The 16,032-nt window shown below is 49.0% G+C and overlaps 1 protein-coding gene across 3 annotated transcripts in view; it reads right to left on the bottom strand.

The window, feature by feature from the left end:
* Positions 1–16,032, bottom strand: part of ARHGEF12 (Rho guanine nucleotide exchange factor 12) — a 926,126-nt gene that overhangs the window by 757,434 nt on the left and 152,660 nt on the right. For all 3 annotated transcript variants that reach the window (XM_078682163.1, XM_078682161.1, XM_078682160.1), the window contains one exon: positions 12,600–12,719. In XM_078682163.1, coding sequence (XP_078538289.1) covers positions 12,600–12,719 — 120 coding nt within the window. The remainder of the gene's footprint in view (positions 1–12,599; positions 12,720–16,032) is intronic.

Here is a 16,032-nt window from a genome sequence, read left to right on the forward strand (position 1 = left end):
TGGCGGGACGCGCTTGCACCCCGACGCGGCGGAGAGGTTAGAAGAGCCACTTTCGCTTGCCGAGGTGTCTGAGGCCATTAAAGATCTGAACTTGGGGAAGACACCAGGCCCGGACGGCTTACCGCTTTCCTTTTACCGCCTTTTCGGGGAACAGCTAGGTCCATATCTCCTCAGACTCTTCGCCTCCTTCGATGGCGGTCAGGGTCCCTCGCCGGACATGGGTATGGCAGAAATAGCTCTAGTCCCTAAACCTGGGAAGGATCCGGCGCTTTGCTCGTCATACCGCCCGATTGCGCTACTTAATACTGATTTCAAAATTTACACGAAGATGCTGGCTAAGAGACTCGATTCCCACATGCCGGACCTCGTTGACCCTGACCAGGTGGGCTTCATTCGGGGCCGTCAAGGGGCAGACAATGTGCGGAGACTGGCACATTTGGTAGGGAAAGTGCACCACTGGCACATTCCGGCGTGCCTCCTGTCGCTAGACGCTGAGAAAGCGTTTGATCGCGTGGATTGGGGGTTTCTCCAAGCGGTCCTTTGCCGGATGGGGCTCGGCCCGCGGATGATTGCCAGGATCATGGCGCCTTACGTGGCACCGAGGGCAAGGGTCAGGGTGAATGGGAGGTTGACGGAACCGTTCGCCATTGGCAGAGGGACAAGGCAGGGCTGCCCTCTGTCGCCATTGCTGTTCGCCCTGGCGATTGAACCGTTGGCGGACCTGATCAGGTGCAACCCGGACATTTGCGGCGTACAGATGGGAGGGCAAAATCATAAGGTGGCGTTGTATGCGGACGACCTCATTCTCACGCTAACGGAACCGCGACAATCCCTGCCGGCGCTTCATGAGGTGCTCTGCTCCTTCGAAAGCGCCTCTGGCTTGAAAATTAACCACGATAAGTCGTGGGTGCTTAACCTCACGATCCCCCCGGCCGATGTCCCTCCCCTGGAAGTGCTGTGCCCCTACCGATGGACGGACCAACATATCCGATACCTCGGCCTCTCCCTGACTCCCTCTTTGGAGGGCTGGTCGGCGCTCAATTGGGCGGAGTGTCGCAAGTCTGTTCTCGCTGATCTACAGCGGTGGAAGCCTCTTATCCCCTCTTGGCTGGGCAGGTTGAACGCGGTCAAAATGTCTATATTGCCTAAAATACTCTACCTGTTCCAATGCCTTCCTACGCCCATCCCTCTGCCGAAGATTAGAGTCTTGCAAAGGGACTGTACTAAATTCATCTGGGGGGGCAAGAGACCCCGCTTCTCTCAGACACTCCTTATGGCCCCGCGGGATCGTGGAGGGCTGGGATGCCCGAATCTTGTGGACTATTATTGGGCCGCTCACTTGCGGTTTGTAATTGAGTGGGGTATTAGGGAGAGCGAGAAGGGGTGGCTGCACCTTGACCGGGCGGTCACAGGTCGTACGATCTGGAACCTCGCTTGGACCCATAGGGCGGGACGGTCCCCTAGTGCTTACTTGGCGATCCCCACGAGAACGGTCCTGGACGTGTGGGACAGGATAGCGGTGCGGAAAGGCTTGACGACTTTCCCCTCGCCGCACACCCCCATAGAGGATAATCCATGGTTCCCGCCGGCTAACCACACCCCCGCTTTTCGCAGGTGGACACGTGAGGATTGCAAAGTCCTTACGGATCTCTTTGACGGAAGCTCCATGAAGTCCTTTGCCCACTGTCGAGAGGAGTTCCGTCTTCCCCCAGAGGCTGAATTGCAGTTCCTGCAGTTGCGTCACTGGGCCCTGTCTGACGCGATATACCCTGGGGCCACTCGGGCCTTCACCCCGTTCGAGCGGCTGGCCCGCTCTGGTACGGGCACGAAGGGCCTTATATCAAAAATTTATCAGATTCTGCAACATCCTCTTGCCCCCCCTGCTCACACATATCAGCGACATTGGCAGGAGACTCTAGGTGCTGATATTGACCTGGCGCAGTGGACCCGCCTATGGAGGGATGTTCCTAGGGTGTATCGCAGTGTGCCGCAACAAGAAAACGCGTATAAAATAATGACGCAGTGGTATTATACGCCCCATCGCCTACACAGGATGTTCCCCTCTGTCCCGCCCGGATGCTGGAGATGCCATCATGTGCCTGGTGACTTCATGCACATCTGGTGGACCTGCCCTGTGATCGCTATCTTTTGGAAGGAGGTGCTGAGCCACATACGAGGGGTGCTGGGATTTCCTCTGCCTGATGCTGCTAGCACAATACTGTTGGGACTCAAACCTGTTGACTTGCTGGCCCTCACCCACAGTGACTGGACCGTAGCGATGCAAATGTTGGGTGCCGCCAGACAGCTTATCGCTCTGTATTGGAAGAAGGTGGAGGCACCCCCCTAGCCGTGTGGTTCGGCAGACTGTGGCAAGTCATCACTATGGAGCTGCTCTCGGCTAGGCTACAGTCCCGCACGACCCGCTTTGAAAAGGTCTGGCAGCCACTTGTGGCTTATCTTTGCAAGAGCGAATATGCTAGGAATATGCCCCCAGCGCTGCGAGCATTGCAATTGGTGAAAGATGCGGTGCTCCCCTTTACCCCTCGCAACCTGTAACGCCCTTGTGGCCGGGGCTGTCCCCCCCCAAGCTTTCTCTGTTCTCCCTTTGCTCTTCCTCTCTGTTCCCTCTAACTTCTGCTCTGCTCTTTTGACTGCCTTCTACTAGGCCTCTGGTTGAATGTTGGGCCCCTTGGGCCGGTTATTTGTTTCAGTTTGATGTGTTTGTGCCTGCCCGCTTTGCGGGACGATATACAAGGCGGGGTATCACTGGAGTATACTGGACGGCGCTTTTGGGCCCCCTTCTGGAGCGACTTAATGGGACCTTGTTTGATCTTAATGTGCAGTTCGGCACATGTGCTTGAAGATATTGATTCACGCAGCGATTGTACCCTGAGTTCTTTTACGCGGCCGGCCCCATGAGGGTTGTAGGCTTATCGCTGTGTCAATGTGACCCTTTTCTTTTGTGTGTCTCAACCTGAGACTTAATAAAAAAAGATGTTGACATAAATGCATCATTGCGAGTAATGCTTTCCTATGGGACCAAAAGACATACGGTGCAGTAGGTTTCCGAGGACTCCTTTAGGACTTAAGGTGGTAGGGGACTAACGTCCAAAGTACTACCAGCAGTTAGGGTTTCCTGCCCTGGGGCATGCGGGTACAGAGGTCCTGGTCGGGTTGGTGGCCTTACGAGCTACACCGAAGGGGGGAGGGGAGCACATAAAAACAGTCTGGAGAGGGACTTGGGGACAAGTCCGGGAGCTCCCGATGGAGGGCTCAGTTCAAAAGGGTCCTGGAGGCAAAGCAGCACAGTCAATTCTCACAAACCTGTGCCGGGGGGCTCGGGTGCACAGGGGTTATGTCTGCTGGGCTGGTGCATTGTAGAACCTTGCGGTTGACGATTTCGCCAGCTGACAATGCATAAAATCAGGACAGCTGGGCAATTGTGCAAGTGGGTCTCTGTGGTGCTGACATCACTTGATGGCTGCTTGGGCTCTGTGTTGTTGGGAGTCCGGATTGGACTCAAACAGGTTTTGGTTGCCCCAAGTAATCCGGTACCCCAGTTATTGGTGCTGTGCGGCTCCGGTGGGTCTTAGCATCTTGGGTCTTGGTATTTGTTTATTTTATTTTATATCTGGCCTTCGAGCATAGTGACCTTTTCCCGGACGGCTGCTGTGTGGATATCACCGAGAAGCAGCTTCTTGGTAAACTGGACTCTGCTGTTTTGGTGCCTGTGGACTGCAGGTGAGTAGCTCCTCTACTCCAAGGGAGATGGCTGGCAATTTGTGAAGGGCTGGTAGTCTACCAGGGTTATTGGTAGAAAGGCAGCTGCATTGTGAGTCAGTTTCTTTACAATTCTAGAGACTGGCGCAGGCAGGCAGGCAGGGCTTGGTGCCACGAAGTCCACAGCAAGTCTTCTGTTCTCATTTTTGCAGCTCTTCTTTGGCCTCTTCTTCAGGGTCCCTAGGAGTTGGTAAGGGACAGACCAAAAAACTTTAATCGGTCCAGAATGCAGCGGCTCAGGTTTTACTTGGCTTACCCAAATATCACCCTACATCTGCAGTGATCAAGAAATTACACTGGCTCCCAGTCCATCAGAGAGTGAACTTTAAAGCCCTATGCCAACTGCATAAGGCTATTTATGGAGGAGGGGTTGGGGATATTCAAACTTTGTTCTCAGTATACCAGCCCAAACGCTTTCTCAGGTCAGCCAATACTGGATTGGTTTGTGTCCCTAGAACAAAAAGAGTTAACTGGGGAGTAACCAGTTTCTCCTACCAAGCGTCCATTTTATGGAACTCCCTCCCCGTGACAATCAGGTTAGAATCCAATAGGGTCGCTTTTAGAAAAATGATAAAAACCTGGCTTTTCTCAAGGCCTTAAGAGCTGTTGTTGTCTGCATCATATTTACTCAGCGCCAAGACGCCTCGGCATAAGAGCGCTTTTTAAGTCAGTCAGTCAATCAGAATCGGAGTTTCTGGCAACAGGGGTACCACCTAAATACTCAATTTAGGGGTGTTAAGGGGCGGAACAGGTGGTAGCCAATGGGCAACTCACCTTTAGGGTGACTACACCCCCTATAGGACCACCTCCTGTAGGTAGTGGGCATAAGCCTGGCCCAGTAAAATAATCCCATCAAAAACTAAGATGGTGGAATTGTAGTTTTCGTGTTCAAATCAGGTAGCCCACCTTGCGGTGGAACTAGCTAGCCTGATGGGGAACACACCTCCTGACTAGATAATTTTCCTGCCTGTCCTTGTGTCAAATGGACCGGACAGGGGGTGGCATTTCCCCAGTCTGGGGACATATCAAAGGCAGCAGAGGCCTTTAAAGCCTCCTGCCTTGATTTGCTGACTATTAAGCCATCCTGCTTGGCGGAGGTGACAACACCCCCAGCCGGAGAAGGCATTGTTTCTGTCCACAGAGAGCAGGGGCTCTAACCTACATGGGGCCAGAAACTTGTCTGGGGTGGCAGGCTGGACTACACCAGTTAGCCAGCACACTAGTTTGGTAGGTTTTCAGGGGGCACCTCTAAGGTACCCAATGGGTGCATGTATTAATAAATCCATCCTTGGAATAAATGTGGGTTTATTAGTACAAGATATTTGATATCAATCGTCCTTGCTTTCAGTGAAGCCATCATGGAGCTGGGGCACTCGTAATCACCAGTGCCAGAAGATATGCTCAAGATGGCTTCTCAATCGATTCTCTGTTCGCTAGCAATGTCCAGGAATTGACTAGGACACCACAGCGGCATATCTGCTCATGCAGATACGTCCTCACATGTAACATAATGCACCCTGCCTTAAGGCTGTAAGGCCTACTGTAGTGGTGAACTACATATATTGCATGCAGTGTCTGCAGGCTTGACACAGAGTAGTTTAGCCCCGTCATGTCTTCGCCTTTGTCTGCACCATGCCACGCAGCCTTCAATGGCAGATTGCATGAGTGTGGTGATGGGTCCCTAAGGGTGGCACAACACATGCTGCATCCCTCAGGGACCCTCTTTAGTCCCCATGCACTAGGTACATGGGGTACCATTTACAAGTGACTTTCAGGGGTGCTAAAGGTATTACCAATTAAAGGAACAATTGTACAAGTTTAGGGAAGAGATCTAGCACTGGGGACCTGGATAGCAGGAACCCAGTGCTCTTCTGTCAAAAGTGCATCAATTACCAGGCAAAGACTAGGGTTGACCATGTCAAAAAGGGGCACTATTCAAAAAGGGTCACTATTCAACAAGGGGCACATCTGCTCATGCAGATATGCCCTCACATGTACTAGAATGCCACCTGCCTTAGGGCTACAAGGCCCGCTGTAAGGGTGACTTACATATATTACTTGCAGAGACTTTGGCATGGCACACAGTGAGTTTGCACCGGGACATGCAGTCCTGTTGAGTGGAAAAATACATGCTGCAGCCCTTATGAACCCTCGTTCATACCCTTGCCCTAGGTACCAGGGGTACCACTTAATAGGGGCTTACAGAGGTGTCACAGTGTGTGCCAATTAGGACACAATTTTAGGGAAGGAGCACTGGCACTGGCGCCTGGTTAGCAGGGACCCAGTGCACATCAGTCAAAAAACATCAGTGGCAAAAAGTGGGGGTGACAATGACAAAAAGGGGCACTTTCCTACAACCTTACTTTGCAAGCAAGGAATCCACATGTAAAGAAATGTTGATTAATAATTTCCTGATATATTAACAATTTAAAGAACAGTGACATCTCTATAATCGAGAAAGCAGTCTGTGTACTACTTTCTTGAGTCTTGTATGTAAATATAAATTTATCATGAACTGGAAAAGGTGAAAGAGCAAAACTAAGTTGCAAACATTTTTTAATTAAATACTGCTAGGGGGCACGTCATTTACCGGGAACAAGCAGTACAGCAACAGAATTCATTATTGTTGATAAGGGGACTGGGGGTGTAAGGGAAGGTATGAAACCTTCAATAAAAATGTATGGTGATCAAACACTACATAACCGACCCAACCACCAATCAGTTGCTGGTTTCCAGTAGTTAAATAGGAACTTAGATTAAAAAATTACTTTCTTTACGTAAAACCTTTGTAACTTCACTTAAGAGGCCTTTATATTTTGTTTTCTGTAAATTGTCAATAATTTTCCTTCATCCGAATGGTTCTGCAAGCACGCTTACAAGCGGCATTTTAAAATGTATGTTACAATAGCCTCTTTTTAAAAGACAATTTAAATTTTATGTTGTAAGCTGCACCTATCTCACTTTTATCCCTATCATTCACTGATCGCTACCTCATTTATTTGGTTCAGTATTGTAAGCTACTTCCATCTCACTTTACCACTATGATGCACTGATTACTACCTCATTTACTTCGTTTAGTCATGTAAGCTGCACCCATTCACTTTCTATTCCTGGATTACACCGATGCTACCTCTCACATTCTGATGTGTCAATTTGGCTCCATTTAACTGATTGCTAACTCTCATATATTGTACATTCTGTGAGCTGTACCTGCGCACTGTTTGTTCCTGGATTGCACCGACTGCTACCTCTTATACTTTCTGCCTACTTTTGGCCACTCACTACTGTCACTCCTGTGCTTGTAACCAACGGTTGATAGTTGTTCTTTGCATATGTGTATTACTATCGTGCTTCCTCCCACACCCACCGTTACAGCCATCCTAACATGGATCTCATCGGCAAGCACACCTATAGAATCAACTACCCTTCCACTCTCACCAAAAAAGCCGCTAAACGCTTTAAACACAACTTCTTGAGGTCGCACCCTGAAACGCCCTTTGCCGACACCTACTTCTCACCGGGCAATGGAGCCCTGAACACTGATATCATCTTCCACACCTCACGCAGAGCTCAATGGAGAAAAGCGTTCCTAACCCTACTCACCGTCTCCACCACCAGGAAAACCGCTCATGGCCTAACTCTCTCTATCACACCTTCCCAACTCTTCCCTGGCAGAACCACCATTACTATCTACAATAACGGGATTGTCCTAATCCAATCCACAGACAAGTACCTGGAACTACTAGACAACTTGTTCCCCAAGTTCAAACAGCACCTCTCCAAGCTGCGGACCTCCATCCATAACTCCTCCAGCACTATCACTCCTGACGTCGCAGCCCCCAGCCACAACCCTTCTAACATAGCTCAGCAGCGGATCCACACGCACCTCACCTCTACCCCCAGCACCCTAGTCAATAGCCCACCTGCTGTTACCACCTCACGCTCCCCAAGCGCATTCACAAATATCTCCCCCTCATACACTAGCCGCCCCTCTAACACTATCCCCTTGATCCCCACTCATATCACCTCCCATTCCTCTCTCCCTTGACATAACAACTCCCACCCACAACGCCTCTTACCTAGATCCGCACCAGAACGACACACAACGACAAACGCCACCCTTTGCTCCACCCCACTCTCAGTCCCCACGTGAGAACACTCCCCCCATACATCCCCGATACCCCCACATCCTCGACACCCCCACGCTCCCTTCCCCCCACCTTACACCCCCCACGAACGCCTCTGAACACACCACCGCCCGGAGCTTATCTCCCCCCCCTTCACCCCCCGCGACAGATCCTTCTCCCTCCCATGCTCCACCCTCCCAACTAGACCCACAGAACTTACCACCTCCCTTACCGTAGCATCCCCCTCTCTCCCCTCCCATTCTCAGCCCCCACTACCTTCCTGCCACCCCCGTTGTCTCCAGCCTTCACACACTCTTCAATTCATCGGCTCAGTCTCCCACCGACGTCTCTACCTATGCCTCCCACATTCCCCCTACCTCACCCACACCCCTCGCCCACAAATTCTCCCACACATCGAATGCCATCCCACCTAATATCACCGTAGAACCATCCAATAACACTAACATATCCCCCCCCGGTACCCTGCTCGCTTTCCAGCTCACTACTCAACCACTCGCCAACGGCTCTCATCACCAACCCCATCCCCAATACACCTCTGGACTTTACTTTATCCACCCTCCAACAAGTCAAAGAGGATCTCCTACTAGTCAAAAAAGACCTCCACGCAATCAAAGAACTTCTCTTCTCATAGCCCAGTCAACCTCCCACCATTCCACTACAAAACAAACGACGCACCCTCCCCGCATACCTTCGCCTTCAACGACCCCCGCGCTGGCCGACTATCCCCGCTCGCAATAACTCCCACCACCCCCGTCGTGTCCTCAACTCCCTGTCGGACCGCGACTTATGCTCCCTCCTGCGCTCTTATGGCCCAGGTCCGGTAAAACACATAGCCATCACACACATCCCCATACCCACAATTCTCACAAATCCCCTGAGGCTCCCAACCCTTAGCAACAGAGGTTCCGTCCCTAACAACCTCAGAAAAGTCCCCCTCTCTCTAGAAGGCTCGACCACCCTTCTCACTCCCAAACTCAAATGCATCCTACTTAATTGCAGATCGGCCTAGAGACACTCCTCCGACATCGCTGATCTCGTCTCAACAATGGATCTGGACCTAGCCATTCTGACTGAAACGTGGCTTACTGAAGCCTCTACACCGATAATGGACATACTAGTCCCCCCCAATTATCACATCATTAGACTGGACAGGCCTCCTGGCAAGACGGGCGGGGGAATTGCATGCATTTTTAGGAGCAACCTCTCCGTTACTAAAGCCACCTCCCCCTCCCTTACTTCCTGTGAACTCCTCTGCCTCGATATCACCAGCGAGGGCAAACAAGATTGTGCTTTACATCTCATCTATCACCCGCCTGGTGACAACCTCACATTCACTCAACAATTAATGGACACGATCACATCCAATGCCGGTCGGCAGACCACCCAAGTCTACCTGGGTAACTTTAATCTCCACTGGAACGATCAGAAAGACGCAGTGGTGAATAGTCTCAAAACTTTCCTTAAAGCGCTTGACCTCACCCAAATATGCGATAGACCAACACACGACAAAGGCTCGATACTCGATCTCATCATCGCCGAAGAGGACTCTACCCAACTGGAGGCGATCCAACCCTGTGACTGGTCAGACCACCACATTATCACCTTCTTTATCAACGAAAAAGTTAAACTTAACCCGGCTCAACCTACCAAATCCAAGACCTGGAAAAGGGACATGAAGAATCTTAACCGCAATACCCTGCCTCCCCACATCGGCAGTCTCCTCCTTCCCCCTTCAGGTGCCTCGGATGTTCTATCGCTGACCAACCACTACCTTGACTCTATGAATTCAATAGTCAATGAAGTCGCCCCATTGCAACTGAAGAGAGTCTCCACCAGGATCTCTAACCCTTGGTATGACGGCAGACTCAATGATGACAGGCGTGCTATGCGAATGGCAGAGCGCACCTGGAGATCTGACCCCACATCACTGCATCTCAAAACGCTTAAGAACAAGAGAAATGCCTACTTTAGGAAAATAAAGCGCGCAAAGTCTGACTTCTTTAGCCGCCAGCTGGACCAAGCTAAAAACAGGCCAAAAAAGCTGTTCGAACTAATCAAAACTCAAACAAAGTCACAACCCTTACAATCAAACAGCACAACAAGCGACACCCCACACTGTGAAGCCTTCTCTGCATTCTTTAAGCTAAAGACCGACAACATAAGAAATGACCTCATCATGGATGTAAGCCGATTCCCCAGCCACACCAGAATGTCTAACACTCAACCTAAAAATCATGCATCATGGTTGTCCTTCGACACCTACTCGGAAGAAGCAATACACAAACTGCTCTGCACCTTGAAGCCCTCTAATCACCTCATAGACCCCCTACCTGCTAATGCTGTAAAAGACTTCACCCCCTGCTCCTCCCACTTTGGACCAAAATCATCAACAGCTCCCTTCAACAAGGTCTCATCCCAGACTCCCTCAAGGTGGGGCAAGTCACGCCTATTCTCAAGAAACCTACAGCTGACCCGTCTGACCTGAACAATTACCGCCCTATCACCAATATCCCCACCCTGGCCAAACTGCTGGAAAAATGTGTCCAACTCCAACTAACAAAACACATTGATCAATTTGACCTCCTCAACCCTCATCAATCAGGCTTCCGAGCGAAACAAAGCACGCAAACAGCTATGACACACATAATTGATGACGCCATCCAAATCCTTGATCGCAATGAGTCCTGCCTCCTCATCCTTCTTGACCTCTCTTCAGCATTTGACACGGTCAAACACGAGAACTTACTGGAGCTGCTAAGCACTAGAATGGGTCTATCGGGAACTGTTCTCAAATGGTGTACCTCCTTCCTTCATAACAGGTCTCAGAAGTTCAAGATCGACAATGTGCTATCTACACCGGTGCCAGAAGATCTAGGTGTTCCGCAAGGATCTTCCCTCTCCCCCACACTGTTCAACCTCGTCATGGAACCGCTCGCCGCCTTGCTCCAAGCATCCAATGTTCAATTCCATATGTACGCCGATGACACACAACTTTACCTAAAGCTACGATCCCCGGAAGATGTCAAACTTCTCAATTCCACACTTAGTAACACTCAATCTTGGTTGGCCGATAATCACCTCAAACTAAATGCTCTGAAAACTACTGAGTTCCTACTCATCTCACCTCCGGCGAAAATTACCACCACCCAAACCTGGCTCAATAACCTAACAGCACTCCATGTCCAACCGACCATCGTGGATTCTGCAAAATCCTTAGGCATCACACTCGACGCCAAGCTCTACATGCAACAGCACGTTAGCAAAGCCACAAAAGGAGCTAATTTCCAAATCAACACACTGAGGAAACTTAAACCCTTCCTCCCAGCCAAAGACTTCCAAACTGCTGTACAAGCTTTAATCATCCCTCGCATAGACTATGGAATTGTGGCCCTCAGCGGACTCCCGCTATCCACAACAGCACCCCTAAGAGCCTCCCTGAACGCTGCCGCGAGACTCATTACTGGCTCAAGAAAACATTCGCATATATCCCCAGACTTAAAATCTCTAAAATGGCTGCCTTTTGAAGCCAGAATACAGCTAAAAATTGCCGTTATGACACACTCGGCCGTGCACCACAAGGCACCCAACTACCTCGCTCAAAAGTTGTCTATATCGGGAGGTTCGAGATCCAACAGAAGTACAAAAAATCTACTCCTGAAACCTCGTAGATTCCGGAAAGAAAAAACATACAAGCGCTCCTTCTCAGGAATGGCACCCAGGATCTGGAATGCGCTCCCTCCTGAAACCAGCCTTATCTCCTCCACTGCACTCTTCAAGAAAGAGGTGAAAACCATCCTTCTGGCCAAGATCTCCTGAACTTTATAGATGTTGGACCAGAGACTCTGCATCGCTCTGTATTATTGTTCACCTGATTGTTTCTTGGCACTATATTCTTACCTGATTGTGACACTACTATGCTACTCTCCTACTACCGACCAATATATGACACACTTTAGGTGGTTGAATCACCCTCCCGATGCCCACACCCTGTGTTCTCCCTATCCTAAGAAATTGGTATAAGCCATCCCTACATCCAATGTTTACCTGAACTCTATTGTAGCGGGATCAATGACTTGCGCCGTCTTATATTATTTGTTACCTGATTGTATATCGGTATGTTTTCTGTACATTACTGTTATCCTATTATGTTAGTGACTATTATACTGCTCCCATTATGTCTGTTCAGTTCTGTTGCCCCTACCCCTGTCTCTGTGAAGAGCTCTGATATCTGTAAAGATCTTGTTCGCGCTATATAAAACTTTGAATAAATAAAGTACTATTGTTAAGAATGGGTGTCAGTAGACATGCAAGCATGTGAAGCCCTACCAAAACAATTTTAAAATTTCCCTTTAGAATTTTTTCATTGATCAGAGCATGGGGGACTTCCATCTTAGAAGCTAGTGTGAAACCGAAATGACTTGCTCTCGGATGTAAAGTGCTGAGCAAAATAATTCCTGTCATGGGACAGAGACCGGGCATACTAGGACATTTGTTTCCTGTAGGAAACATCTGGTTATTGGGATACCTTTGTTCTCATTAATGAAGCCAAGTCTAGGGATTGTAATTCTTCTGGGCAAGGAGAGGATGGTCTAGCTAACAAGTAATGTATTTTGCTTGGTGGAGTCTCTGGCTGTACGGACGTCATTGGTCATGTTTGTGCACAACTGCTACCTGTGGCAATCCAGTGGCTTTGGAGAGCTGTTCCTGAAGTTGAGGAATGTGCTTCTTTGCTTCTTGAATCTCTTTGTGGAGGCGTGAGGAAGGAGCTCGACCATAATCTTCCTGTAAAGACTGAAAAATATACATTATGTTATACTGCATGCATTTGCGTAGCACATTTTTACTATTTATATGGTCCTCTACCTTTTTCAGAGTAAAGGCATTTTTTATGGGTTTGGAATTCGTGATCACTGGAGTAAATGCAGCAAAATATGGTTATTATTTTGGGTTGGGTTGTACTGTTTAAAGGTGAATCATATTGGGAAATGGCTTTTGTGGTAATTAAAAACAGAGTAGTCCATTGGATAGTGATAAATTATATTGGCTAGTAGTTGGCTTGAATCTGTTGTGTATGAGTATCAAGCAGTAAATGTATTTGTTTAATTAGCAGTTTTACTAAGGACCTCTTCGCCACTACGCGTAGGGTTTTGCCTTGCACAGAACTAAAACTTGCATCAGCGGCAGAGAACCTGTCCAGCAAGTAATTGAATCGCAGGTAATGAGCTACATGTAAGGTATTTTATTATAATTCAGATCTCAATTGTTGAATAGCAGTAAATGAAGTAAGTAAGCAAGAAGGTAAATAACTGAATCTGAATGGGAACCAGAGATATCAAAAAATAGGCAAGTCAAATCAGAAAGGGGAAAGGGATTAAGAGTCTTATTAATAAAAGAGAATGGCTCTTTGGTCACATATGCAAAGCATTCCAAATGTTGGAAGAGAGATTTATCCTTAGATATTTTGGGTCTGCGAGAAATAGAGAGGAATTCTTATAGATAAGATGGTTTATTTTGGTGGATGGCCATATAAGTAAGACAATTTAAGTTTGAAATTCATTCTAACAGAACAGGCTGCCACCGTCAATCAGGGAGTTTCGGATAGATATGGGTGATACATTATTGTCTCCGTATCAAGTCTGGCTGTGGAATTTAGAAAAGTCTCGATATGGGTGAGAGGGTAAAGAGTGCAAGACACATGCCGGGAGAGCAATCTTGAAATCAGAAATGGATAAAATGGCTTTATCCACTGTAGGAAGCTGACTCTGTATATGGTATGCCACTAGGTGGTTACCAAAACTGTACAGGGCTCAATGTATTGGTGGTATTGTGGGCGAGCAGCCTTAGGGCCAATACAGAGGAGTTTAACACATTTATTGCACAACATCGATCAATAATGAACACAGCTCAAAAAGGAGCTCTACACCAATTTTAGAAAAATAAGCTTAGTTTGTCCTTTCTTTCAAGACCAAGATCTTCACAATAAGGTAAGTAAGTTTTAACTAAAAATACTTATCACTTTCAAATGTCGACAGTGCAATTTCTGAACAGTTTCATGTTATCCTACGGAGGAAAACAATAATGCGGATACACAGGTAAGTATGCAACTTACAAGTCCAGTCTTCGGGCCCATAGGTCAGCAAGGAGCAAATATCAGGTGAGGACCAACACTGCACCCCTAGTGGGCACTGGGGCACAGGGTGAAGTTGCCAAAATCGGCATTCTGCACAATGCGTTTCAATGGAAACTGGAGGTGCTCAAAGCCACACTGCTTGCAGTTGAGTAGATCGGTTGCAGGGGCCAAGATTTGTGAGTCACAGCAAGCACAGGGGGCCACAGAGCAGCACCAAACCTACACCACCAGCAGCACAGGGTCGGCCGGGTGCAGGGTGCAATTTCTGCATCGGGTGCCCAATGCATTTCAGAGGAGACTTTGCTTTACAAAAATTGGCTGCAGGCATCGCACCAGAGGTTGAACGAGGGGGACCAACAACAGCAGAGGTAAGTAGAGATTTAGGGGGTCGTAGGGGAACCGTCGGTTCAGCTCACCCAGGGCCAAGGGGCTTTGAGTGCAGTTGTGCCTTTTGACATCAGAGTCTTCTTTATGAAGCAGGTTGCGGTCAGGGGGAGCCTCAAAATTCAGGCTGCAGGCGTCATCGTGGAGTCCAGGAGGTGTCAGCCAACACTGGACATGAGGTCAGGATAACTGGGGAACCTGTTCTGGGTCAATGGTCCACCTAGACATGGTCCGAAGGAATCGGGTGCAGAGTCGGAAGGACTTGCGGATCTTCAGGGCCTAGGAGTCCTTTGTGTTGGATTCTTGGGGACAGAACTGCTGTCCTCAGGAGTTCTGATCTTTTTCAAAGTTCAGGCACTCTTCCTCTGGTTTCTTCAAAGTCACTGACTAAAAGACAGGCATCGTCTTCTTGCAGGGTCTTGGAAGCTGGAGGGAGGCTGGTAGGGCTGGGGCCAAGTCAGTAGTCATTTTCAGGCTTCGCTGCACGGCGTCTTCTTCGTCTTTCTCCTTAGATCGCAGGTACCTAGTTTCAGGGTCTGAGAACGTCTCTTAAATACTAGATTTAGGGGCGTATTAAGGGAGTAACAGGCAGGGCCAATGGGCAGCTCACCTGGAGTAACTGCACACTCTTTTATGCCATTTTCCTCTGGGAGGTGGCATAGTACGAGTCCTGATTGGAAGAGTCCCTTCATCTTCAAGATTTTGTGTTTAGCTTAGCCTTCTCCCCCAGAGGGTTGCAGTTTGCAAAGATGGGCACACCTCCAAGTCTTTCTAAGTTTTTCACTCCGGTTTTCCTGCCCAAAGTGGGGGCGTGAACTGGGGGCTGCTGTCTGCTGCTGGCAGCAGAGGCGTCGCAACACAAAGGCGGCAGGCCTTTGAAGCTTCCCCTTTGAGCATTGTGCCCATCCTGGGGGAGTAGGTGTGACACCTCTGCCCAGGATGTGCAGGGTTTCTTGTCTTAGAGAGCAGAGGATCGCCACCCATGGGTCCAGAAACAGGTCTATGTGCGTCAGGCTGCCAAGAGCCAGTCTGTGACCACACAAGGGCCGGCAGGTTTTCAGGGGCACCTCTGAGGTGACCTCGGAGTACATGGTTTAATGAATCCCCCACAGGCAACAGTGATTATTTATTACAAGGAGTTGTTTGGTACCAAACACTCCTGATTTCAGTGAAGCCATCATGTTGTTGGGGAACTCGAGTAGACGAATTTCCAGCCCATGTACTCCTTATGGCGTCCCTGGCACTTACAGTATTTAAGAATTGACGTACGTAAGTATTGTGAGGCATATTTACTCATGAAGCTATGCCCTCACCTGTGGTGTAGTGCACCCTGCCTTAGGGATGTAAGGCCTACTAGAGGGGTGACTTACCCACACCTTCAGGCAGTGATGGCTGGCATGGCACCCAGGCAGGGAGCCATGTCGACTTTGTCGCTTCATTTTCACTTCACAGGGGCGCTCAAGCTGCAAGGGCAGTGGCACAGTCCTAGTGAGGGGGGCCCAGGGGACCCTCTTCAGCTTCCAGACATAGGTACCACTTACTAGGGACTTACAGGGGCAGAAGTACCAATTGAGGATATATTTTTAGGGA

This window comes from Lissotriton helveticus, chromosome 3_1 (genome assembly GCF_964261635.1).
Source record: "Lissotriton helveticus chromosome 3_1, aLisHel1.1, whole genome shotgun sequence".
Classification (NCBI taxonomy): domain Eukaryota; kingdom Metazoa; phylum Chordata; class Amphibia; order Caudata; family Salamandridae; genus Lissotriton; species Lissotriton helveticus.